The 25132-nt window shown below is 36.1% G+C and overlaps 1 protein-coding gene across 2 annotated transcripts; it reads left to right on the top strand.

Moving 5' to 3' along the window:
• The first annotated feature begins 46 nt into the window (after positions 1-46).
• Positions 47-25132, top strand: RO60 (Ro60, Y RNA binding protein). Of its 2 annotated transcripts, none has more exons than XM_016122690.2 (9): positions 47-202; positions 5230-5829; positions 9300-9520; positions 9879-10025; positions 12646-12783; positions 15979-16095; positions 16819-16932; positions 17158-17304; positions 18725-25132. In XM_016122690.2, the coding sequence occupies exons 2-9, from the start codon at positions 5250-5252 to the stop codon at positions 18875-18877; spliced, it is 1617 nt and encodes a 538-aa protein (XP_015978176.1). In that variant the 5' UTR covers positions 47-202; positions 5230-5249; the 3' UTR covers positions 18878-25132. The 2 variants fall into 2 exon arrangements, with proteins under 2 accessions (XP_015978176.1, XP_015978177.1); XM_016122691.2 differs by lacking the exon at positions 47-202 and adding an exon at positions 929-999.

Here is a 25132-nt window from a genome sequence, read left to right as displayed (position 1 = left end):
GACCCTCTCCAGTCCAGGGCGTGGGCGGGGCCAGGCGAGAGGGGCGGGGCTCATTCCGGGGACCCGAACCTGGAGGCCTGGCCCGCTGCGTTGAAGTCGGAGCCGTCGCCGCCCGTCAGGCCGCTGCCGCTAGTCCTTCCACGGCGCTGCGCAGGGCTTCTCCCGGTGGCGCTGCGGGTCGGAGGTCGGCCGCCGAGCACAGGTGAGGAAGCTGCGGGAGGCCGGCTGGGGCCCTTTGTGCGCACGGAGCGGCCCGGGGACTCGCAGGGTCTGACTGGCATCCCCGCGGCCCAGGCCGAGCTGAGACTTCGCCGAGCCGCCGTGCTCCCCGATTCGCGCCACGCCCAGGCCGGCGAGCGGACCAGCATCGCCGTGGGGACTGCCCCGCGCGGCCCGGCCCCTCGCGGATCCCGGGCCGCGCCTGTCGCGCGCGCATGGCTCTCTCAGGCCGGCGCCTGGAGGTCCCGCCTCACTCCCCGTGTTCCTCCTCCCGCGGCCTCTGCGCCGAGAGGCGTTGCCTGGGATCCGGGGTGCGGGAGGAAGGTTCTTTGTGGGAAGACGAGGCGAACTTATCCCGGACCCGAGGGAAGAACGGAGAGGAGACAATCCCGTCCTGTAGTCCATGGGGATGGTGGACAGGATTAAGGGGATGCCTCGGAGGAAAACGAGGTTGTAAAAACGCAGTGTGTTCATCTGAAAGAAAAGGTTTATAGTGGTTCTAAGACTAAAAGACGAGTTAAACCAAAAATGGCTTTTCCCCAAAGTCACCCTCATTCAGCAGGCTCTTGCAGAATACTCGTATTAAGATTAAAGTCTTTAAGAGTATATTTATGCATCCTTCCTTAAAACTTTTGAGTTCCAAAAAGGACCCTTGGCTTCAGGAAAAAAAAATATATAGTGGATTAAACTCTGCTCCATTGCTTCTCAAACAGGTGACCTGTGTCCAGAGTTACTGATAGCTTTGTGCTGCGGACTGTGCGAAGCCGCAGAATACGCATAGTAAGTTTTACTCGGAGAAACAATAACAGAGCAGCTATTATATTAAAACAAGCATGGCTATATTATGGAGTGGAAGTCAAAATTTGTATCAACTCTGATTAAAAAAAAGAATGGAAACTTTCTTGAGGTTTGTCCCTGGGAGAGTCTGCCCTCAAGCTGAGGGGCTTTTGTTCACTCTCTGCCCTGTTAAGTATCAACTGAAGTGGGGCGCAGGGGTCCAGCCTCACCTAGTCAGAGCCCAAAGCTTTGGTGGTCATTCGTGGTATTTTTTAATCTGATACTGCTGTGAACTTGAAAGTTTTTTCTGTGCTAAATAAATACATGAAAACTAACATTTAATACCCAACTTAACAAGGTGCCTGTTGTAGAAAGACAAAACTGAAAATTTAGCTCTTGACACAACCTGGAAGTAATCAGGGGGGTTAAAATTTCTTTAATAATGTTAGCATTTAATCTTAAAAGTACATATTGTAAGGTAAACACGTGACATGCAGAGAGAAGTTTTAAAAGCAAGTCTTTTTTGGGAGAGCGCTCCGGGACGAGGTTCACTGGTCTGGAGGAGAGAGGGGCCAGAGAAGTCACGCCCTGGGGGGGGAGGGAGGGCATGGTTTTTATGAGGTTATGTGGGAGTAGGGTCTAAAATGGGAGAGTGTTAATTGAATGTAGGTTGAGCATCCGGATTAGGGTGGTGGCACGAGGGCTTTAAAGTGGACCTTAACATTTGGGCTCCGGACTTGGATGTCTGGCTGGAAGGTCTGGATTCCGATACCAAGCTGGGAAGTCTCTAGGCAGGCATCTGGCTGGCCCTTTTCCCCACCGTACCCACCAAACTAACACATATTAAAATATAGATTTCTGAGTCTTTGAGAAAATTAAGACGATTTGGCAATTCTAGGCCCACACCACGTGGCAACCAGGTGGTTGAAGGTGCATGCCTTCAGGATAGCATGATGTCGCTTTGCCACACTTCCTCACAACTTTATTTCATCATACTTGACTTGATCCACTCATGGCTGTTGCCAGTCTGAAGGAAACAGTGATTTGAATTTGTGGCCCCAGTTTTTGCAGTATTGTTTCTTGTAAACTGTCTTGAATACTTTCATGGATAAAAGTAAGCTTTTAACTTCCTTTAAAAATGAATAAGCTGCAAACTTGTTCGATCTCTTGGGTGAAAGAGCATTTTCAAATAACAAGTGACCAAGAGACTTTGGAAAGATATTCAGCTGTGTACATTCAAGAAAAATGTAGGAATCCTTAGAAATAATGTATGATTTTTACTGTTAAAAGATATTCTAAATGTTCTAGTTCTAATGAATGTGAAACAGAAGAGTTTATTCCATGTTGTATGTTACTAACATTCACTGATTTTGCATTCAAAATTAAGGAAGAATTGGGCAGTGTATAAAATATCCACAACCAATTTCAAATTGTGGACATGCTTTTAATTATATTGGCATCTATTTAATTTCTTCCCAAAGTTTTAATTTATAGAAGTTTAATACAACTTTAGCTATATTAAATTCTTCGGAGCGGAGTGCTTTAAGAACACTGGATAGGGCAAGCCAACCTAAAGAATTAACTGTCTTTATTTGTTAATCTGGATTTACAACACTCGATTATTCAGGAGTGGATTAAGTGATGACCAGGCTCTGACCTCACTGCACAACTGCCTCTAAACCTCTGACAGTGGACTTTAAACTTTAATGAGGAGATGATAGCACTTGGGGAAAGATGAAATTAAGGTCCTGTATATGTCTGTGTGTATCTCAAATTGCTTTCTACAAATATAAAAAATGGAGGGTTGAATGTCATGTAAATGCTTATTTATTTAAATAACCTCCCAGATATATTTCACCTAACCAATTTTGAAATTTTCATTTTTAATAACAGTTTTTGAAATACTATTCACATCACAAAATTCACTATTTTATTGTCTCTGATCCAAGTGGTTTTTAGTATAGTCACAGAGTTGTATAACCACCACCTATCTAATTTGAGAACATTTTCATCACCCCAAAATGAAACCCCTTACCACTTTGGAGGTTAAATACAGTTACGATACGACTCATCATTTTACATTCCCACTAGCAATGTATGAAGTTCTAATTAATCCAGATTCTCATAAACCCATTATTATTTTGAATATGGCCATCCTAATGGGTGAGAAGTGGTATCTCATTGCAGTTTTAATTTGCATTCCCCTGATAGCTAATGATATTTATTCAGCATCTTTTGCATTTATTGACTGTTTGTATATCTTCTTAAAGAAATGTCTTTTCATATTCTTTGCCTATTTCTTAATTTGGTGAAGTATCATTCCATTACTGAGTTACAAGTTCTTTATATATTCTAGGTATAAGTTTCTTATCATATGTCCGATTTGTAAATATTTTCTCCTATTGCATGTGATGTCTTTTTCTTGGCGGTTTCCTCTGAATACAAGTTTTAAATTTTGGTGAAGTCCACTTTATCTTTTTTCTTTTGTCACTTGTGTCTTTTGTGTCTTCTATCTTGAAACCAATTTTTAGACACCAACTCAGTGTCCTATATATAATTCAGTTCAACTGAGTTCCAGAATTAGCATCAAATCCTACAAGTTAAAGGGCAGGATCCCCAACAAGACTGTCCTTACCTTAGACAACAGCTGCCAGTATGGTCCCCAGTCTTCCCACACTTCTGCCCGGCCAACTCAAATTTAGAGCTTCTCGCAACCCTTCATTATCAAAAATTCACTAGAGCGGTTCACATAACTCACTAAAAACGTTATCATTAGAGTTTTATTATAAAGGATACAATTCAAACAACCAAGTGGCAGTCTAGAGGCAAGTGAGGAATTCCCTGTCGTTGATCCTGGCATATCACCCTCTCCACTCATCAGTCTGTTCACCAACTCAGAAGCTCCACTGAACTTTGATGTCCAGAGTTTGCAGGTGGGGTTTCAATGCCAGGCAGAGCTCAAACCTCTTGGGAGGTTGATCTAGCCCAAAGGTCCAGCCCTCTAGTCAAATGATTGGTCTTCCCGGAGACTAACTCCATCCTGAAGCTATATAAAATCCCAGAATGAGTGGTCTCATTAGCATAAGAAGGACTCCTATCAGGAAATTCCAAAGTTTTTTGTTTTTGTTTTTGTCTTTGTGTTTTTTTTTTTTTTAAGCTGAGAACCGTGAACAAAGGCCAGATATTCATTATGATACAGCTGTGCCTTACCACTTAGCCAGTTTTGTAGATCAGCACTCAGTGACAAGAAGAGCAGCTTGGAACATGCCATCATTTTGCTTTTCATTTTGTAAGTAGGGCTGTTACAGATAGCTCAGTGATATCAGAGGACCCAGATTCCATCTATTTTTTTCTGTTCTGCTATCCTTTTAAATTCGCGTGTCTTAAACTGGCTCCCCCATGCCTCAAGATAGCTGCCACCACTCCAGGCATCGCTTGCAAATGTATATCTCAAGCCAAAAACAGGAAACATGTCTTTTAAACAGCCCCAAAGCCTCGTTTTAAGAGAAAAGAAAACTCCAGAAGTATTATCAGTGAATTTATCATGTCACACTGGCCAGATTGTCATATGTGTACAATGCCTGTACCAGTCACATGGCATGAGAGCTGAGAACATCACCTGGGAACTGGTGATAAGTACAAAGGCTTAGGCCTCATCCCAGACTGAACTAAGAAAGAAATGGAGGTGGGGGGGGGACAACACCATTCTATGTTGTTACGGCACTTCAGGTAATTTTGAGGCACACAGTTTGAGAACCACTGACTTAGAGCAATCTAGGGGTGGGGTAAGACCCAGCCTCCCCTGAAGGACGGTACTGCCAAGGCAGAGGATAAGGGGGCAGAGGAGGAGGGTTGGATGTGGGATATGCAACCAAAAATGTCTACCCAGTAATTCAGGGAGTAAAAGGAGTAAAATCTTTTCCTGTAAGCTACTGTCACTGCCCTACCTACCCCTTTTATTCTTCTCTTTCTGGGCCTCCAAACCCTATGCCAAGCTGCCTACTGAGTCTCTGAAGCTAAGACTCAGTAGGCAGACTTTGAAGGCAAACTGCACTTCAAAAATGTGACTCTTTAGCAGTTGTTTCTAATTATCATACCACAACTTAAGCTTAAAAAATATTTTTAAATTAAAAGATTTCATGGCAGATTGTAGTTAGCATAGATTAATAAGTATTTTCCTTTTTTGTAATTTTACTGTATCAATCTAGCTAATAACATTTTGCTTTTTGATAGGTTTCCTAAAAGACAGAAAAATGGAGGACTCAGTGAACCAAATGCATCCACTGAATGAGAAGCAGATAGCCAATTCCGAAGATGGATATGTATGGCAGGTCACTGATATGAATCGCCTACACCGGTTCTTATGTTTTGGTTCTGAAGGTGGGACTTATTACATCAAAGAGCAGAAGTTGGGTCTCGAAAATGCTGAAGCTTTAATTAGATTGATCGAAGACGGCAGAGGATGCGAAGTGATACAGGAGATAAAGTCATTTAGTCAAGAAGGCAGAACCGCAAAGCAAGAGCCTATGCTCTTTGCACTTGCCATTTGTTCCCAGTGTTCCGACATAAGCACTAAGCAAGCAGCATTTAAAGCTGTCGCTGATGTTTGTCGCATTCCTACACATCTCTTTACTTTCATCCAGTTTAAGAAAGATCTGAAGGAAAGCATGAAATGTGGCATGTGGGGTCGTGCCCTCCGGAAGGCTGTAGCGGACTGGTACAACGAAAAAGGTGGCATGGCCCTTGCTCTGGCAGTTACAAAATACAAACAAAGGAATGGCTGGTCTCACAAAGATCTGTTAAGATTGTCACATCTTAAACCTTCCAGTGAAGGTAAGCATAACATCTTTGGGGGGCCGGGAGGAGGTGCAGATATGCAATAAAGAGCAAATTTTTATTTGATATAAGAGTTTACATTTTCTAGAAATAGTCTTTCATTCTCAAAACACATTGACCGATTCAGATATGTTTAGTGCCAACCTGGATTTAAACACTCACCACAAGCAATCCAGACATTAATACTCAGGAATCAAATGACAGATTGACAGGTTAATATTCTGCATCCTAAAATGTCACCGCGCTAACAAGAATGCTCAACCAGGTGATAATGGACTGTGAAAGCATCCTGGATATGATTAAGCAAAACAGCTCCAAGCCAGTCGTTGGCAGGTAGCCAGGCTACAGCCCCTTCTCATGTTTTCCCCCCATCTTCCTGGGACCTGTGTTCCATAGAACCTAAAGGCTTGCTGAAATAGGGCAGAATTTAACCATTCAGGAAATCAGTTGTCTTCAAGCAGTCACTTTTTCTGTGTACATGGGAAGAGACTTTTGAAAAGTTAGTTGGATCTATGATTAAAACTTCGTCATTAGATGGAAATAAAAACTTTTAGTCAAGAATAATGTAGTATTAACGTCTACAAAAATCAACAGGTCCAAAAATTAACATTTTCTTTTACACCAGAAGTGAAACTTGAAGGGACAGCCACTGCAGTGGGTTCAGATTTCAGTTCTGCCCATTCGTGGCCTTAAGCCAAGTAGCTTAACCTTTTTGAGCTTCTGTATCTTCATCTATTAGAAAGGAGGACAGGAAATAACCTTCCTTGTAACTTGATTGTCATCGTGCATGAAGTACTTACCACACACAGTTGTCGATGTGTCAGCAGAGGGCGGTGTGGGTTTCCTCCCCTTTCCATCCACATAAGTAGTATGATAAAAGCTTCATCCACAGATCTCCACAGTAGTTCCTAATTTATCATTTTTTACTATAAATGGATTTTTCAAATGCAATTTAACCAGTAATTGCAAATATTTATATACACAAACATTTAAAGTTTGTTTTTATTAGAAATTACATGCTTGTTTTAAAATACACCTGGCTAATACAGAAAAATAGAATGCAGAAAGTAGTAGTCCTTCCCTTCAAAAGAAATCTCAATGTATGATGTGTTGTGTATTGCTCCAGATTTTCATGAACATGTTTTTCTTTAATTTATATATCTTCTTTGTGTCAGTTAAAAGCATATTATAGATTCTTTTACAGGTCAGAAGTAGTTGTGTATATACCATTATACGAATATACTATAAGTTATTTAGCTAGTCTCTTAACTGATAACAGTTAAGTTTTTTCCATTTTTTTATACTGTTACAAAAGTGCTGGTGTAAAAAAACTTGCATAATATATACATTCTATAATGGTTAATCCACAAAAAGTACATGAAAGTGGCCAGTTTCCCCATATCTGAACACTGACAGTTACCAGTGTGTTTTTGTCTTTGTCAGTACATTAGGTGAAAAATTTTTTCTTATTATTTGGATTTGTATTTTGGGGCAAAGACTCATTTTTTAATGTCCTTTCTGATTATTTGTATTTCTTTTATGGATTATACTGTCTTCGCTCCCTTACCCATTGAGTCGCTGTTCTTTTTATTATTGATATAGTCAACATTCATTCATTCATTCATAAAAACAAATTTATCAAGCACCTACTAGGGATGGGTGCTGTTCTACAAGCATGTAACACACATTATAGGAGTTAATAATTTATTATATATAGTGTGTTTCACCTTTTTTTCTTTGTCTTTCATTTTTTTGATGGGATGGTTTCTGGCATACTGGAGTTTGGATTTTAATGTGCTCAAACTTATCTATGTCTTTAAATTTTTGTTTTATGTTTGGTTTAGAAAGTACTTTTTCAACCTAAAGTTATTAAAATATTTACTTGTGGTTTTTCTTTCTTACATATTTATGATTTAATTTTTTACTTTTAAATGTTTGATTCATTATGAGAAGAATGTAGGAATCCAGCTTTATTTGTCTTTGGAGACACATCACGTGGTGGTGTGGACCTAAGTTCTAGTTTTAATCAGAAAATTATCTGAATTTGTACAGTTATTCTAGGGTTTGAATTTTTGGTCTATAAAATGAGGAATTAGTAGATATTTCCTAAACTTAACTCTCACACAAAGGATTCTTTAATTCTGACTTTTTGAGGGCAGAACTCATATTTGAACTCTTTTAATAATAGCAATACGTTTAAGCATAAAAGATACCTAGGCTTCTCAGAGTTAAAAGAATTTGGAAGGAAACTCTGAGTTACCAAATAAGTAATATTTTAATACCTTAACTGAAATGTATGTTTAAAACACACTGTTCAATTCATCAGGTATTTATTGTGTGCCTACTCTGTGGCCAGCACAATTCTAGAACTTGGGAAGGATAAAAATAATAGTAAGACTACCTTTAAGGAAGTTTTATATTAGTTGAAAAAACAAAATAAAAAGCATGCTCACATGAAACATTTAATCATTTAAGATAATGTAAGATTTTGTACTAAAATCTGGAAGCTAGCAAGACTCACAATACTTTAGAAGTTTTTTCATATTAGTATTTTGATCAAATTTTAAAATTAGAGTTCAGAAATAGCACATAAGCTCAGTTTGCCTTAGAGATACATTTTATTTGGCCTGCACAACATTTTAGGGGAAAAATGAATTTTTTGCCAACATTACATAAAATAAGTCAGAAGACATCATAAAAATCCATATTATGGCTTCTTTTAAAAATATTTTTTTTTGACAGCGCCAAGCAGATAGTTCGCTAAAACGTTTTTCAAGGCGTACTCTCTTGAGTTCACTACGGCCTTAACCATGCTCGTTTCATCTATTGATTTTACTCACCTCTCCCCTATAAGGCCTAGAACAATTGCACAGCCATTTATTGGCAGAGTGTGGACTGAAACCCAAATTTCTTCCGTCCCTCCCCCTACTCAATCCAAAGCTCTTTAAACTATTAAAAGAAATTATAGAAGAAAACACATCACTTTACTTGTTTTTAATTTGACCTGTAATACTTTTTCAACTATTAAAAAAAAAAAATTAGAGATTGCCTATCTACCAGTCCACTTTCCACTTATCTCTGCTATGCATAAGAGCATGTTTAGTTATCACCTAAAAAGGACAGTTGAATATGAGGATAATTGAAATAGATCTGTACTTTTGTGAGTGGCTCTGACGTTATGAACCTCAGATAGGTTCTGTCTACCAAAGTTCCCAATGCTGCTGTCTTTAGGATATAGGAGTTTTTCCTGCAAGGTTTCATATTGAAACAGTTATGACAGAATAATCAGAATTAGTTGACTTTGTTTGCTTAAATGTATTTGTTACATCCCAGGAAGCAATATGTTTTAAAGACGTTAATGCCTACATATCTATCTATGCCTGTCACATGATGCATTCTTGAGTAAACATGTTTGGTTTTTTACCTGGTAATCATAGATCTCTTTTTGATTCTTTATTTTGTTAAAGGACTTGCTATTGTGACCAAATATATTACAAAGGGCTGGAAAGAGGTCCAGGAATTGTACAAAGAAAAAGCACTTTCTTTGGAGACTGAAAAATTGTTAAAGTATCTGGAGGCTGTAGAGAAAGTGAAGCGTACGAAGGATGAACTGGAGGTCATTCATCTAATAGAAGAGCATAGATTGGTTAGGGAGCATCTCCTGACAAATCACCTCAAGTCCAAAGAGGTAAGTCAGTCATGTGTGTTATAACTTGTGGTTAAACGTAATTCATGATAGGCATTACAAGGATAAACTTTGGGAAACTATGTATTCATTAATTCTTTGTAAGAAAAATTTTAAACGTATCTTGAAATTAACGTTAAATTTAAAAACACCTTACACAATGCCAGATGTAGTTGGCTTTCGTTAAGTGTTAAAGAGCAAGTTCACCTGAGAAGCCTTTGACCAAACGCCCAAGTTTATATTAAGAAAATGTTCTGGACCCCAAAAGAAAGCCCGGGAGACATATTATTAATATTATTACTGGCATAGCTATGTTATACCAATTCATAATTACTTATGTGTCTGCCTGTCGTTGAAATAGGTATGGAAGGCTTTGTTACAAGAAATGCCTCTTACTGCATTACTAAGGAATCTAGGAAAAATGACTGCTAATTCAGTGCTGGAACCGGGAAATTCAGAAGTATCTTTAGTATGTGAAAAACTGTGTAATGATAAACTGTTAAAGAAGGTAAGCGTTACTTTGATTAGCCACTACTAACTTAAATAATTGGCTCCTAGAAGGGAAAAAATGGCGTAGATGATAGATTCACAACCAAATCAAAGTTGTGACAGAAACGTGGCGCGAACAGCAAGCAGGTAGCCTGGGATCTAGATAAACAGAAACACTGCAACCAGGGAGAGAAATAAGAAATCACCCTGCAACAGGAAGAGGTAGGACAGGCCGAAGATATGAGGCAGCCCAGTCACAAGTGGCCAAGTGCGACAGAGGCTGTGGCAGAGGTAGCGAGCAGCTGCGGATGCCTCTAAAGGGGCTGTGTCCACGAGCGGACTTTGGCGGTGATGGACCTTCTCTCTCTGAGCACCAGCTCCAAGTTGGCTCCACATGGGGGCACCAGGGACTTACAGGTGGGACGTTGAGTTGCCAGAGCAAGGAACAAGGCAAGGCTCTCCCAGGCAGAAGTGCTGGAGGTATCCATTGTTCTTCTCTTGAGCTCTCTCCCCTTCCAGGGTGGAGACTCAGTGCCACCATAGCTGAGAAGTCGTCAAACTGGATAACAGAGGCCTCTTCGCCCAGAGGATTCCCTGAAATTCTATCTCCCCCAACTTGAGGCCCGACCCACATCATATCCAGGTGTATCCTCGGCGAGTCAGGTACTCCTTGCTGAGCATTGCCTAGACTCACACTGGAGGCAGCTGATCTTGTTTTCTGGCATGGCCTCTTGAGGCAACTGTAAGTACAGAATCTGAGAATTGCTTGCTGAATCTTAACAAGTGGCCCCAGAGGAGCACAGGCTGGGGCTAAACTTGGCCTGCAGCTGAACCCCTCTCAGGACTGTGCCACTGGACACCTACTACACGAAGCCACTCGATAAGACTGGGAGACTTAGAAGCTTTGCTTAGCACATAGAAACAGACATAGAAGGTCAGCCAAAATGTGAAGACAAAGAAGCAGAAACCATATGAGAGAACAGAACAGAAATCCAGGCAATCTAACATGCAATCTAACATGCAGAGTTCAAAACAGTGGTTATAAAGATACCCAATGAACTTAGCGGAAGAGTAGATGAACTCAGAACTTTAACAGGTAAAACAAAAATGGAAATGGAAATTATAAAAGGGAGCCAATCAGAAATGAAGAAAACATCATCTGAGATGAATATATTAGAGGGAATCAACAGAGTAGATAAAGAAGAAGATCGAACCTCCGATATAGAGGATAGGGAAGGCAAGGAACTCAATCAGAATGGCAGGAAAAAAGAAGCTAACACTATAATAATAAGGAGCCTGTGGGACACAATTAAATACAAAAATATCCATGACATAGGGGTACCTGAAGGAAAACAAGTCGAAGAGCTATTTGAAGAAATAATGATAGAAAACTTCCCTTGCCTGGTGAAGGAAATAGACATATAATCCCTGGAAGCTCAGAGAATCCCAAGAAAGAGGAACCCAAAGAGGTCCATGCCATGACACATCATCATTAAAATACCAAAGGTTAAATAAAAGAATCTTAAAAGCAGCAAGAGAAAAGCAGTTACCTATAAGGGAGTACCCATAAGACTGGCAGCTGATTTCTCAAAAGAAATTATGTTATGCTGGACAGAAGAGCTTGGCACAACATATTCAACATGATGAAAACCCAGTATCTACAATCAAGCGTGCTTTATCCAGCAAAGCTGTCATTTAGAATCGAAGGACAGAGAAAGAGCTTTCTAGACAAAAATAAGCTAAAGGAATTTATCAGCATCAAGCCAGTAATATAGGAAATGTTGGCATGACTTCTTTAAGAAGAAAAAAGGTATCAAAAACAGGAATAAAGAATGGTAATAACTACATTCCAATCAACAAGTACCTCAAATGGAAAAGAATTAAGTTCTCCAACCAAAAGATAAAGAGCTGAAGGGATAAGAAAACAAGACTCCTACATATGCTGCCTACAAGAGACTTCAGGTCAAAAGACACAGATTAAAAGGACGGGGAAGGGAAGAGGTATTGCCTTGGTGGATCTAGAAGGTATTGCGCTAAATTAAATAAGTCAGAGAAAGACAAATACCACCTGATTTCACATACATATGGAATCCGAAGAACAAAATAAACAAAAACAAACTCATAAATAGAATGTTTTGAGGGCTACTAGATGGGAGGGGTCGGGGGTGGCAAAAAGGGGAAAGGAATTAGATACAAATGTATAGTTATAAAATAGACATGGAGATATAACTAGCATAAGGAAAATAGTTAATGTAAAATGTAAGGGGAGGGGTACTAGATTTAGTAGGCTGATCACTTCATGAGTTATATAGATCTCTAATCACTATGGTATTGTATGCCAACTAGAATTAAAAAAAAACCTCACGGAATTATACAATATCAATACAAGCAACCAGTTGTCTACATTACATTTCAATAAAGCCGAGGGTGGGGAAATTGGCTCCTAAATTTTGGAAATGCACTCAGCACATTTTTTTAGGTGTTCTGAGACTTTTATAATATTAAGTTACATTTTGACTCTAATATCTAAGATTAATGTGTCCTCATTTTTCTCCTTTGTGAAATATGTTAGCTACAGTAATAAATATGACAATTAGTATTTTTCATTTGAATTTTGTATTTTCTGTCTTTGTTTCTAGGCACGTATACATCCATTTCATATTTTAATTGCATTAGAAACTTATAAAACAGGCCACGGGCTCAGAGGAAAATTGAAGTGGCGCCCTGATGAAGAGATTTTGAAAGCCTTGGACACTGCTTTTTATAAAACATTTAAGGTGATGGTTTGATTTATTTTTAAAAAACAAATAATCCAGTTGGAACTTGGTATCTTCTGTAAAAACACATTTTAAAGATATTTATAGTTTAACCATTTTGATTAGCTATTCATTTGTTTTTTCTTAGTTTATTTGAAGCTGGGTATATAATTAACATATAAGTTTATGAGTAAAGTATTTCTTCCTACCTTTGGGCAGCAACCAATTATCCTAAGATTATTTTCGATAAGTTTTAAATTACCAAATTTAAAATTTTGGGTTACTTTAGAGTCCTTTGAGTTGGTTTCCCTTCCTTTTTTTTTATGTTAATCAGTAGTAGGTCTATCTCTTGATAGGAAGTGAGTTTAGGAATGGAAATCATACATCGAAGCCATAAGTTAAAATTTTGGGTTTTAAGAATTTCTTCCTGTTCTACAAAATAATAGGAACCAAATTCAGCAGCAAATTACAGGGATTATACAAGTGAGATTTATCTTCAGCATGCGAGAATGGTTCAACATATTAAAATTAATGTAATCACATGAATAAAGTGAAGGGACATCCACATGATCATCTCATTTGATGCAGAAAAAGAATTTAACAAAATTTAATGCCCTTTCATGTTAAAATAAAAAGAAATTAGGAATAGCAATGAACTTCCTTAACATGATAAAGACCATATATTAAAAACACACAGCTGTCATTATACTCAAATGTGAAAGATTAAAATCTTTTCTCCTAAGATCAGGAACAAGTTAAGGATGTCTATTTTTTCCGCTATAATTCCATGTGGTACTGAAATTTCTAGCGATTAGGCAAGAAAAAGAAATAAAAGGCATCCAAATTGGAAAGGAAACAATTATCTCTGTTTTTAAATAATGTAATCTTATATGTTACAAAACCCTAAAGAATCTATAAGAAACTACTAGAGCTAACAAATTCAGCAGAGTTGCAGGATATAAAATCAGCAGGCAAAAATCAGTAAGTAGTATTTCTATATGCTAGCCCTGAACAATCCAAAAGCTAAAAACATTTCCATTTAAAATAACATCAAAAAGAATAAAAGACTTAGGAATACATTTAACTATGGAGGTGCAAGACTTATACACTGAAAACAAACATTGCTAAAAGAAAGTTAAGATGTAAATAAGCGGGAAGACGTCAAATGTTCATAGTTTAGAAGACTTAATTGTTAAGATGACAGTACTGCTCAAAGCAATCTACAGATACTATGTAATCCCACAGTATATTTTATAGAAATAGAAAAACCTATTCTAAAATTTATATGAACGCAAGGGACCCCAGATAGCAAAACCGATCTTCGAAAAGAACAAAATTTAAAGACTAACACAAACTTACAGATTTCAAAATGTACTTCAAAACTACAATAATCACACCAGTGTGGTACTGGCATAAAGACTGTCATAAAACCAATGAAATATAATACAGAGCCTAAAAATAAACTTGCATGTATGGTCGATTTTTTTTTCCATTTTTTTAAATATACAATTATAATTGACATACAATACTTAATTAGTTTTATGTGTGCAACATAGTGAGCTAGGCATATAACTTGTAAAGTGATCACCCGATAAATCTTCCCATCTGACACCATACATAATTATTACTATATCGTTGATTATAGTCCCTATGATGTGCTTTACAAAGTCAGTGTTTGACTAGAGTGTCAAAGCAGTTTGGTGGGAAAAGACAGTATTCAAATGGCATTGATTAAACTGGACAGCCACTTGCGAAAGAGTAAAGTTGGATCATTACACCATATACAGAAATTAACTCAGATTATATCACTGACTTGTATTTTAAGAGCTAAAACTATAAAATACAAAATTCTTAGAACAAAACAGAGTAAAAGGTACATAGCATTAAACTTGGCAATAGATTCTTAGATACGACATCAAAAGCACAGACAACAGAAGAAGATAAATTGAATTCCATTAAAATTCTTTTGTGCATCAAAGGACAGTATGAAGAGGGTGGAAAGATAACCTATAAGACTGGAGAAAGTATTTGCAGATCATTTATCTGCGGTTTAATGTCCATAATAAATATAAAGAACTTCAACTCAACAGTAAAAATACAACCCAGTTCAAAAATGGGCGAAGTACGTGAATAGGTGTTTCTCCAAAGAAGTTGTTCAGATGGCCAATAAGCACAAAAAATGTTCAGCATAGTTAATCAGGGAAGTTGCATATCAAAACCACTTCACACCTAGTTAGATAACATATCAAAAAAGCAGAAATAACAAGCCGGAAATTAAAACCAGTGTATTGCTAATGGGAATGTATAATGGTGCAGCCCATGTGGAAAACCGTTTGGTTGTTCCTCAGAAAGTTAAATGTGGAATTACTATACCTTCCAACAAGTACACCACCTATGTGTACCCCAAAGAATTGAAAAAAGGACTCAGATACTTGTACACCAGTGTTCATGGGAGCATTATTCACAGTAGCCAAAAGGTAGAAACAACCCAAATGTTCGCAGCAGGCAAATGGATAAAATGTGGTGTATACGTATGATGAACAATTCAGCCTTAAACAGGAGTGGAATTAAGAACGTGCTACAACATGGATGAACCTTGAAAACATGCTAAGTGAAGCCAGACAGATAAGGTCAAGTATTATGTGATTTCACTTATATAAGGTGTCTAGGATGGGCAAATTCACAGAGACAGAAAGTAAAATAGAAATTGCCAGGGAACAGAGGGGAGGTGAGAATGGGGAGTTACTACAAGTGAGTAACTTTCTGTTTGGGGTGAAGAAAAAGTTCTGGAACTAGATAGTTAAGTATTGTTACATAACATTGTTAATGTACTTAATAACACTGGGTTGTATGTTTGAAATAGATTTAAAAGTATATTTTGTTATTTATATTTTACAAGATGCAATAAAAGATTTCTTGATAAAAATACCCAGTTCATGAGAAAAAAAAATTAAAAAACAGAAAGAATGTCAGAAAGATGGTAACTTCTTTAAATAAAATTATTAAATAGGCTATGTTATGTCCTTTGTTTTATGTCTAGTAAAAGCTAAGTATTTTTAAATACTTGTCAATAAATTGGTAAATCAAAAATCAGCCCTTTCATCTGAGAGGATTTTTTCAAATGAAAGATTAGTAAATATTATTTGTTAGAAATTTAATTTGCTTAAAATTTATGTGATTGCTTTTAATGATCATTTCATTTTGTTTTCTCTTTAGACAGTTGAGCCAACTGGGAAGCGTTTCTTGCTAGCGATTGATGTCAGTGCTTCTATGAACCAAAGAGTTTTGGGTAGTGTACTCAACGCGAGCACAGTCGCTGCAGCAATGTGCATGGTGAGAATTTTTGCCATCCTAAAAAAATGCTTGCTATGGGGCAAAACTATAGAGTTAAATAGGATCAAGAATTAGGTTTTTACATGCTTTTATCACTTTGGTTTATTTGGCACATTTTCATTTCATTTAAATATTTCATATCTAAAGAAAATTAAAAATGAGTGGTTTTAAGTGCATTGTACACTTAAGTATACTTATATAGTTATATCTATATACTTAGGCGTTTATAGCATTGTAGGTATATTGAAAAGCATATTTTAAAAATAGAAATTGTAATTTTATAACCAAAGATTAAATATGGATAGTATTTTTGAGGAAGTGATACTGTTTAGAGAAATTACTAATGAATAGAGAAGTTAGAAGATCAGGAACCCAGTGACAATAGCCTGGGCACTGCTGTCCCGACCCCTGGAGAAGCTGTTACATGAACCACGGAAAAGCTTCTTCTCTTCTGTGGCTTTATTCCTTATTTAATGAAAAGAGGGTGTGTGCTCAGTTCGCTTCAAAGGATTGTTGTGAAAACCAGTTTCTTTGTAAGAGTGTGCGAAGGTGCTTTGAAAGTATACTACTGTTCCTGTGTAGTTCCAGAACACCAAAAAATAAGTTTAGAAATAAAAGAAGCTTCATAGGGTATTTCCTTTAAAGCTGGAGTTTTATGAACTTCATGATAATGTATTTATTTCTTCAAAATCTGGTGAAAATTATTACCATTGAATTTTTTAGGTTGTCACACGAACAGAAAAAGACTCGTATATAGTTGCTTTTTCAGATGAAATGGTACCATGTCCAATAACTACAGACATGACTTTACAACAGGTTCTAATGACTATGAATCAGGTAAGAAACTACTGTATTAAGTTTATTTAACATATATTGTATAACTTATTATTGTATATCTGATATTAATTTGTGAGAACAAATTGTTGCATCTCAATTTTCTCATGAGCACAGATCAAAATTATGTAAATAACAGCACTTTTAATCATCATTTATTTCAGACCTCTCAGTATGGAAGCCAGAGCACTTTCTTTTATTCTTATGCATGTTTTTGTTCTGAGTTAGATCCCGGCAGGTGGAACTGATTGCTCTCTTCCGATGATCTGGGCTCAAAGGACAAACACAGCAGCCGATGTCTTCATTGTGTTCACTGACAATGAGACCTTCTCAGGAAGTGGCCATCCTGCTGTTACTCTGAGGCAGTATCGAAAGGTAAACAAATTCAGTTTTTCGATTCTCAAACATTCACATTTTTTTACAGAAAAGGTGCTGGAGGTAGTTCTGTGCCTTCACGTAGGAATACAATGCCAGTACTGGACTCAGCAGTGCTAGGAATAAAGCAGTGGCTACTCCTGTATAATTTATTTCAACCACTTTCTGTAGGTACATTAATAACAATATGCTTTGTTAACACTTCTTGTAATCTGAACATTTATTTTACCTTAACTATAAATTTTTAATGAATCAACGTACTCCTTAAAAAAGTATCATTGCGAGTTCTGTTGAAGACTGAATAAAATTAAAGCAATGTTATCATCTATATTTTAAGTTTTGTGCATTCTAATCAGTGCTCTCCAATTGAGCTTTCTGAAATGATGGGAATGTTCTGTATCCGCCCCATCCAGGGTGTAGCTGCTGGTCAGGTGGGGCTGCTGCGAGCTTGAGTCGTGGCTGGTATCACTGGCAGTAGAAACAGCTGATGAAGAGCCAGGTCCTCCGAGCGTAGTCTCCCTCTCAGCAGCCTTAGCCTTCTGTAGGGCCTTGTTAGGGATGCAGATCCCTGGGCCCCACAGGGGACCTGCTGAGTCAGAAACGCTGGGGTCAGCTGTGTTTTAACAATCCCTTCTAGTGTATATTGCACGGTTAAGTTTGAGACCAACAAGCAAGAGAACAGAATTTAGGACCTGAGCAAATTATGTAACCGATACATGCTACAGTAGTATAATCACTACTTGGATAACATGTTACGATGTTTGTATATCCCTACTTAGATACATGTTACTGTAGTTTATAGTACAACCTACCCCTTAGGGTGTGACAACAATTGTGTTAGGGAGATTACTGAAAGAGTCCATCGTGGCGTCTGACATAGTGCACACTTAGTGATGGTTGGTTTATCTCTAACACTCAATAATTGTAATAAATCATAGCTGTAGAGAACAAGTTCTTACATGTGACAGATATGTATAACACGTAGCAAAGTCATAGACCAAAAATGAAGAATACCAGGGAAGTAGATCCTTATATTTATATATACCCCCCCCCCCACACACACACACATATAGCACCAGCATTTGATACATTGGTAAAGATGTCTGATGACCTTGAATATCCTGACAGGTTTCAAAAGCACAGAGTCCCGAGGCTGCTCAGGAATATATTCTGTGTCCCACAGAGCAAGTAATACAGAATAGAGAAGCAGGAATTCAGGTGGATTGTTTTCACAATTTTATTTTCTTGTCTTCCGAAGATCACACAGTCTGTCCCTAAAAGACACACAGATTTTATGGATAGAAAAAAAAAAACTTGACTTTTTAACGAAAAGCTGTGATAGAATTTAAAGTGTCTCAATTTTGAAGGTTATTTGCTTACATATAGTTTTTTAAATATCTATTTTGATCTTTTCCAACAGAAAATGGATATTCCAGCTAAACTGATTGTTTGTGGAATGACGTCAAATGGTTTTACCATTGCAGACCCAGATGATAGAGGCATGTTGGATATGTGTGGCTTTGATACAGGAGCTTTGGATGTCATTCGAAATTTCACATTAGATGTGATTTAAACATAAGCACTAGCATGATCTAAGAGGCCCATTGCCATTAGTGAGCTCATTAAACATACACAGCTACTTCCCAGCTAATCTTAATCCAGTGAAAGAAGATAAGATGACGGCATCGAATGTGCATAATGGAATGTTTACCTTACCAAAAAAAAAGGAGAGAAAAATTAGATAGCCTGAGTTTCTTCTGTCTGCTGAGATGGCTGCCGAGGACGCAAAGCCCTCTGATGGGGACTCCTGCTGGCAGACACTGAGGTAGGCAGCTGGGCTTCTGTGACAGGTCACATTCGTACTTAAAAGAAGAGCCAAAAGTGTCAGTAGTTCCACATCATGTCACTTGTTTGAGAAGTGCTTCAAGTTTTCTTAAATGTTTTCACTGGGAAAAGGCAGCTTTGATAATGTCCATATTTTCTGAGATGCACTGGACCATGTAACTGTGATGGAATATGAAACTCATCTGTAAACTTTTATACTGAGGGGGTGAAACAAACAAAAGACATTTGATTAAATTATGAATGGGTTTACAAATTTCTTAAAGAATTTTCTAAGGTCACATAAATGGCAGCTTTCTATTCAGTAAAAAATGTGTTGTTTCTCATGTCTCATTTACACTCAGAATTGCTACTCCCATCAACTGGAAACGTAAGGAAGAGCCCTGAGAAGGGGCTCTGGTTTGTGTCAGCCGGGCAAATCTCTGTGGGTTGCTCGTTTGGGTGTATTTGATTGCCGTGAGGACCATGACTTGACAGTTTTCTCAGCATTAACAACATAGCCACCGTAGTCACACTTTCTTTTTTTCATACTCTTAAAACAACATAAAATGTTTTAAGCATTTAACTCCACCACTCATAATTTGAAAGTATGACAGAATTTCAGCTATAACCTCAAGATTAGCTTTTTCCTGACTTTAAAATAAATGTTCTAATTACTTTTAACTTTATTTTTTGCCAATCCTAAATGGGCTTTAAATATTTTCTAGTCGTAAACATGTCAGTGGCCTACTTCTTTGTCCATTATTCATTGTAGCAAAACATTCTTTTTTGATAGCAAAAACATAATAAAACAAGGTAGGTCTTTCAGATTTGAAAGGCAATTTTTGAATAGCATATTAACACAACCAGTCTGTAAAAAAAGTATTTTTTCTATTTTATTTGTGTATGTTAAATTCTTTTCATTATACTAAAGTTCATTATATTCTTAAGCAAATACCCCTTCTTTGTGGGGAGGTTTAACTTTTTGAAATGCCAATGTCTTTGCTTATAAGTAAATAATGGTTATCTAAGCTTACACACAAAACTTCAAATATTATACATTGTTTTTAAAATATGAATTAAGAATTTACTGGGGATTTATAAACCCCTTCTCACTTACGTGAAAAAGCAAACTAGTAAATGTAAATTATAGCTTTTACATGCTTGAGGTTTAGAGGTTTTATGTTTTGCGGGGAAGGGGACTTTAGTAATGTTAGTATTTGTGTAGATATTTTCTTCTATTTCATGGGAAATTTGGGCTCTGTGAGTAATAAGAAAATATTCCTTTCAAACTTCCTTGACATGTTAAAACTAGCTCTGATATGTAACCCTCAAGACAACTAACTGGTAGCAATTTGTAAATGCTGTGTTTTACTTTACGTTTTTTTGGTTAGCAAAGCTAGTAGCACCAAATGCATTGCTTCTAATATAATTTTGTTTTTTTACCCTCTAACAAACCGCATTTAATGTGTTAGCTACCTTTTGATACATTAAAATATTATGTTCAGATTGAATTTAGGTTTAAGGAACCTAATAGAATTATGTCATAGTTATTGAATTCTTTTAAGTAAACACAAGATCTTAATTAAAACTTATAAAATGATCTAACTTAAGTATTTAAAGTAGGTAAGTCGAGTTATATGGATTAAGGGAAAATTTAAGAAAGAAGGAGGGAAAAAACTAAAAGGAACCACCACAGAAGGTAACTTTATTTTCAAATCCTGGAATTTTTGACATGGAAGAAACCTTAGAAATGTAAAAGGTGATTTTTACCTTAGGTTAGGGATTTGCGGCCCGAGAGTGCGGCTGCGGAGCGCTGGATTTGGACATCTTGAGCTTTCCTCCCCATCCCAGCACTTGTGTCCCCATAAAATGGGGAGGAGACTGACTCAGTATAGTCAGGCATAAAACAATTATTCAAGATGTTTACCTTTTAGGCATTAGGAAATCATATATATAGATGTTTGCTTTAGGAGTAGAAAAACAGATTATAAACATGATAATTTTGTAGTTCATAGTAATCCTCAAGCACAATGTCTTAAAACCCTGTGTTGCTTTACAGCAGTCCTAGAGATAAAATTAAAACATTACCTCATGAATAAAATATTACTCAAGTGGTAAAGAAGTTTTCTTTTCTGAATTACTTTTAGGATTACTGCTACATTAGTAATTAGGGAAATAACTGCTTTTGAAAAAAAATCCTAAGAAAAATAAACTTTATTTCCTAGAAAATACGTAAATATTTTCAGGATATAGTTGTAGTTAATAAAACAAAAACTAATCTTAAATTCTTACCCTTCCTTTTTAGTTGAAATTTCTTGGAAATTCCATACATTAACACTTAAATATTATTTAGTTTAGTAACTAGTTTCCGGGAATATTAGGAAGAGACTAGTGAATGGAATTTAGTGTTACCTCTATGGAATCTTTTGGTTTATCTAACTTACTGTGTCACTATAGACAACCAATACAACCTATGTGATTCAGTTTTGCTGTCTTTACAAAGTAATATTCCTGATGTTTGGATCATAGAAGAATCAATGATTTAATACCTATATAAAAGTTTAAATTGGGAGAAGGGCTTCAATACAAGTTAGAACTCTTTTAATTAAAAACATTAATAGGATATGTGTTTTGAAAGACAAAATGTTTTCGTAAAATAGCTCAATAAGCTCACTAATTTATTGAAAACACTCCTGAGTGGGAAAATGTGGAATAAAAATATTCAGAATGAAGTGTGTATTGACTTAGAAGTCACTATGCTCTGATCAAGAAAAAAAAAGGAATATATTCTAACATCCCCTTAGATGGTCCTAAAAAAAAAAACTTAAACTCTGAGGATATGCTATTAACAAACATTTGCTTAATGACAAGATTTTTTTTTTTTTAATTTTAAAAACATTTAAAATAATGGCTAAATTATAGGTGATAGAACACCATTTTATCTGTCTTTTATCATTTTCTTAGTTTTCACAAAAACATAAAATTATTTTAGAAATTTAAGGCAGAATTCCTGAATAAATTTGAGGATCTGACAAGTGAGGAACATCTTTAAAAGCACAGTAGATCCAATCTAAACAATAATTAAAGAGGAATCATTATGATCACTCTTGGACTTACTTTAATTTGACCTAAAAATATTACACCCACAAGTTCAAATGTCTTGATGAGTGATGCCCTTAACAGTAAGTAATCATAAATGAGAAATTCCACTCTTGTATACCACAGGTTTGAGGTGATTTGTTAAGGCAGTATCCCCTCTAGAGAATGTCATATAGCCTCAGTGTAAACATGCACAAGGAAGAATTAGAAAAACAAAAAGATAAGGTAAGCTATGAAATTAGTTGTATTTGCTTTATAAATTTCACTTATTATTTTCCTATTATCTGCTAATCCCATGTTGGAAGATTACTTTATACCTCAATTTTTCTTTTAAAACTCTTGACATTTTTGTCTTCTGTTTCTTTTTCTAGTCTGGTTCTACCCGAGTAATAAAATGAATGACAGGAAAGTCACCCATATTTGGGTTTGGGATGAATCTTTTACAGATTGCTTTTTGCTCCAGATAGATTTAAGATCATATTTTTTCAAATTAATAATGGATAGGTCTCTTGGAACAATAATTGGATTGATATATTCTCTCCCCAAATCAAGTTATATTTTGTATACCTTTTGTATTAGATGTTTGCAGAAATTTTGTGGCCTTTGAGTAAGGTAATTATTCGGCCTATGTTTTTAATTATAGATGTACCAAACTCTTAGAAAAAGCACTCTTCGAAAAATAAGTAACTGAATATTCTTTCAGAAAATAGCATCTCATTACTCATATTTCCATAACTATAAAGGTCACTATCAAAATCTTTGTTCTACTAAGTAGTTCACAGAGCTTATATTTACATGGCTTGTAGCATAAAAGATCTTGTAAATGACTATAACATTCAACTTTTTTTAATTAGTGAACTTTTTATTTGCTTTTGAAAAATTACAAAGTCAATTTTTTAAATCCTGTGATAATATTTTTATGTAAACAACAATGTGTTTGAGCTTACTGTTTTAATAAAATTATAATGACACATTTTCGTAAACCCTGAAAATACCAAATTATATCAAATTCATAGTAGGAATCATAACTAGGGGTTATGTTATAAAATTCTATTACTGAAAGTGATAATGTTCAATGAGAATTAATTTTGTAAATACAATGAAAATATACAAAAGTTGTTTCTGAGCCTAAACAGGTTTTTTTCTTCACTTCTGTTGACCATTACCATGAGTCGTATGAATCTTATGAACACAAGCAACAGTATTTAATTTTAAAATATATTTAAATTTCTGTACGTTTAGAAGTTATCAGAATATGCTTGCACAGAAGAAAAAAAGTAAGTTAACTACATTTCTGCTGGTGGTCTCACTTAATGAACATGTGGGTTGTTAAGGGTGGTAAATGAGGTTAAAAGCCTTGCTATTTTATATATCATCACATATAACTGATAGATATTGTATCAGTATAAACATTGTATTAAAATTTATGTTTAAATTACTTGTTAGGCTTTATTTGCAATACAAACTTTAGAATCCATACACAAATTAAATTTAAAATATTATGCATTTAATGAATGGTAGCCAAGAAAAAATGATTTTGCTGCACTGTTATTCTAAATATGGACTGTATGTAATTTGGTATGGTGTTAGTAGACATAACTTCTGTAGGGCATTTCAGGTATATATTCGTCCTTTTATTGCCAGCTTCTGATAATGAAGAAATTTTCCAAACAGATGAGATATAGTAAATTATCTTTGTAAAATAAAAATTGGTTGGGAGAGAGGTGTTGGTCTAGTTCTTAATATCCACTTGCTTTATATAAAGGCTTTGATTTCCATAATTGACCACTTGACGAATATTTAAATTTCACAGGCTAATGCCTGCATAGAATAAAGTATTTAGGTATGCAAGAGCCTTAAAGTGAAAAACATGATCTTTCTGACTGCCTTAAAACATGACTAGCTCTCCAGCACAGGCATACTAGTTCTTTTCCATAGGGTCTGTTCACTAAGTAATGCCTTACTAGCGTTAGTGTTTCTCAAGTACAGAAAGCAAAGCATGTTTTAGAGCTTTCACTCTTCTGTGATGAATGGGAACTTACTAAGTTTTAAGACTTGATTGTCCACTAGTAGAAGCACCTGTTAACAGGATAATCTGGGACATTGATTTGTTATACATACATGACTGTTAACATCAGTGGTAGTTTGAGGTTTTTAAATTGTTTTATATAACAAATTATCCAAGAAGCTGGATTTTATGTAACATTATCTCCAAGGACCAAGTTGTATATTTAAACACTATGAATGAAAAATACAGATACTCAGTTCAAAAAAATGGTTAATTTTTTAAGGAAATTTTTCAAGACAAAAGGCAAATATTTTGTTTCAAGCCTACAAGTGAATTTATTCAAAGAAGTGAATGTAGTTGTAAAACGTGACTGTTGCAATAAAACGTATATCCAGGCCAGTGATTTGTCTAATGACATGTACATTTTTAAATTCACTTTGCCTTCCAAAGCAGGAATCTTATAAAATTTCATGAAAGAAAACTTTAAATTGTCAAGCTGGTGCTTAAAAGTAGATAAAGTTTGATTTATAACAAGTGTCATTTCAAGGGAAAAGACCCTGAAAGGGGGGGCGGGGGGGATCCTAGGTCTGTTGATAAACTCACGGATGCTTTCTTCAGTCTTCCAAGTTTTCACTGTACATAAAATACCTAACAATGTAATTTTGCTGTGTTCTGACAGAAAATGAAATACTCATGTATTAAATTTATTTCATGATGAAAGTTTCCATTGATACTGTGAAATCTTGACTTCCTCTCCTTTCTTTCCTTGCAAAATGCCATACCGAATAAATCATTTTAGACATGGAATGCAGATGGGCACTATGTGAACTGTTTCTGGTCAGTTGTATTATTGTAGAAATTGATGGAAGTACCAAATAAACTATGCACATCAAATAA

This window comes from Rousettus aegyptiacus, unplaced genomic scaffold (genome assembly GCF_014176215.1).
Source record: "Rousettus aegyptiacus isolate mRouAeg1 unplaced genomic scaffold, mRouAeg1.p scaffold_m13_p_18, whole genome shotgun sequence".
In the NCBI taxonomy this organism is placed as follows: Eukaryota; Metazoa; Chordata; class Mammalia; order Chiroptera; family Pteropodidae; genus Rousettus; species Rousettus aegyptiacus.
This window is presented reverse-complemented; position numbering and strand designations above follow the sequence as displayed.

Excerpts from the sequence above, each read along its gene's own strand:
- RO60 (XM_016122690.2), top strand. The coding sequence starts at position 5,250 with ATGGAGGACTCAGTGAACCAAATGCATCCACTGAATGAGAAGCAGATA. Across the intron at positions 5,830-9,299 it reads TCTTAAACCTTCCAGTGAAG|GACTTGCTATTGTGACCAAA; the intron begins GTAAGCATAACA and ends ATTTTGTTAAAG. Across the intron at positions 16,096-16,818 it reads TCGCTGCAGCAATGTGCATG|GTTGTCACACGAACAGAAAA; the intron begins GTGAGAATTTTT and ends TGAATTTTTTAG.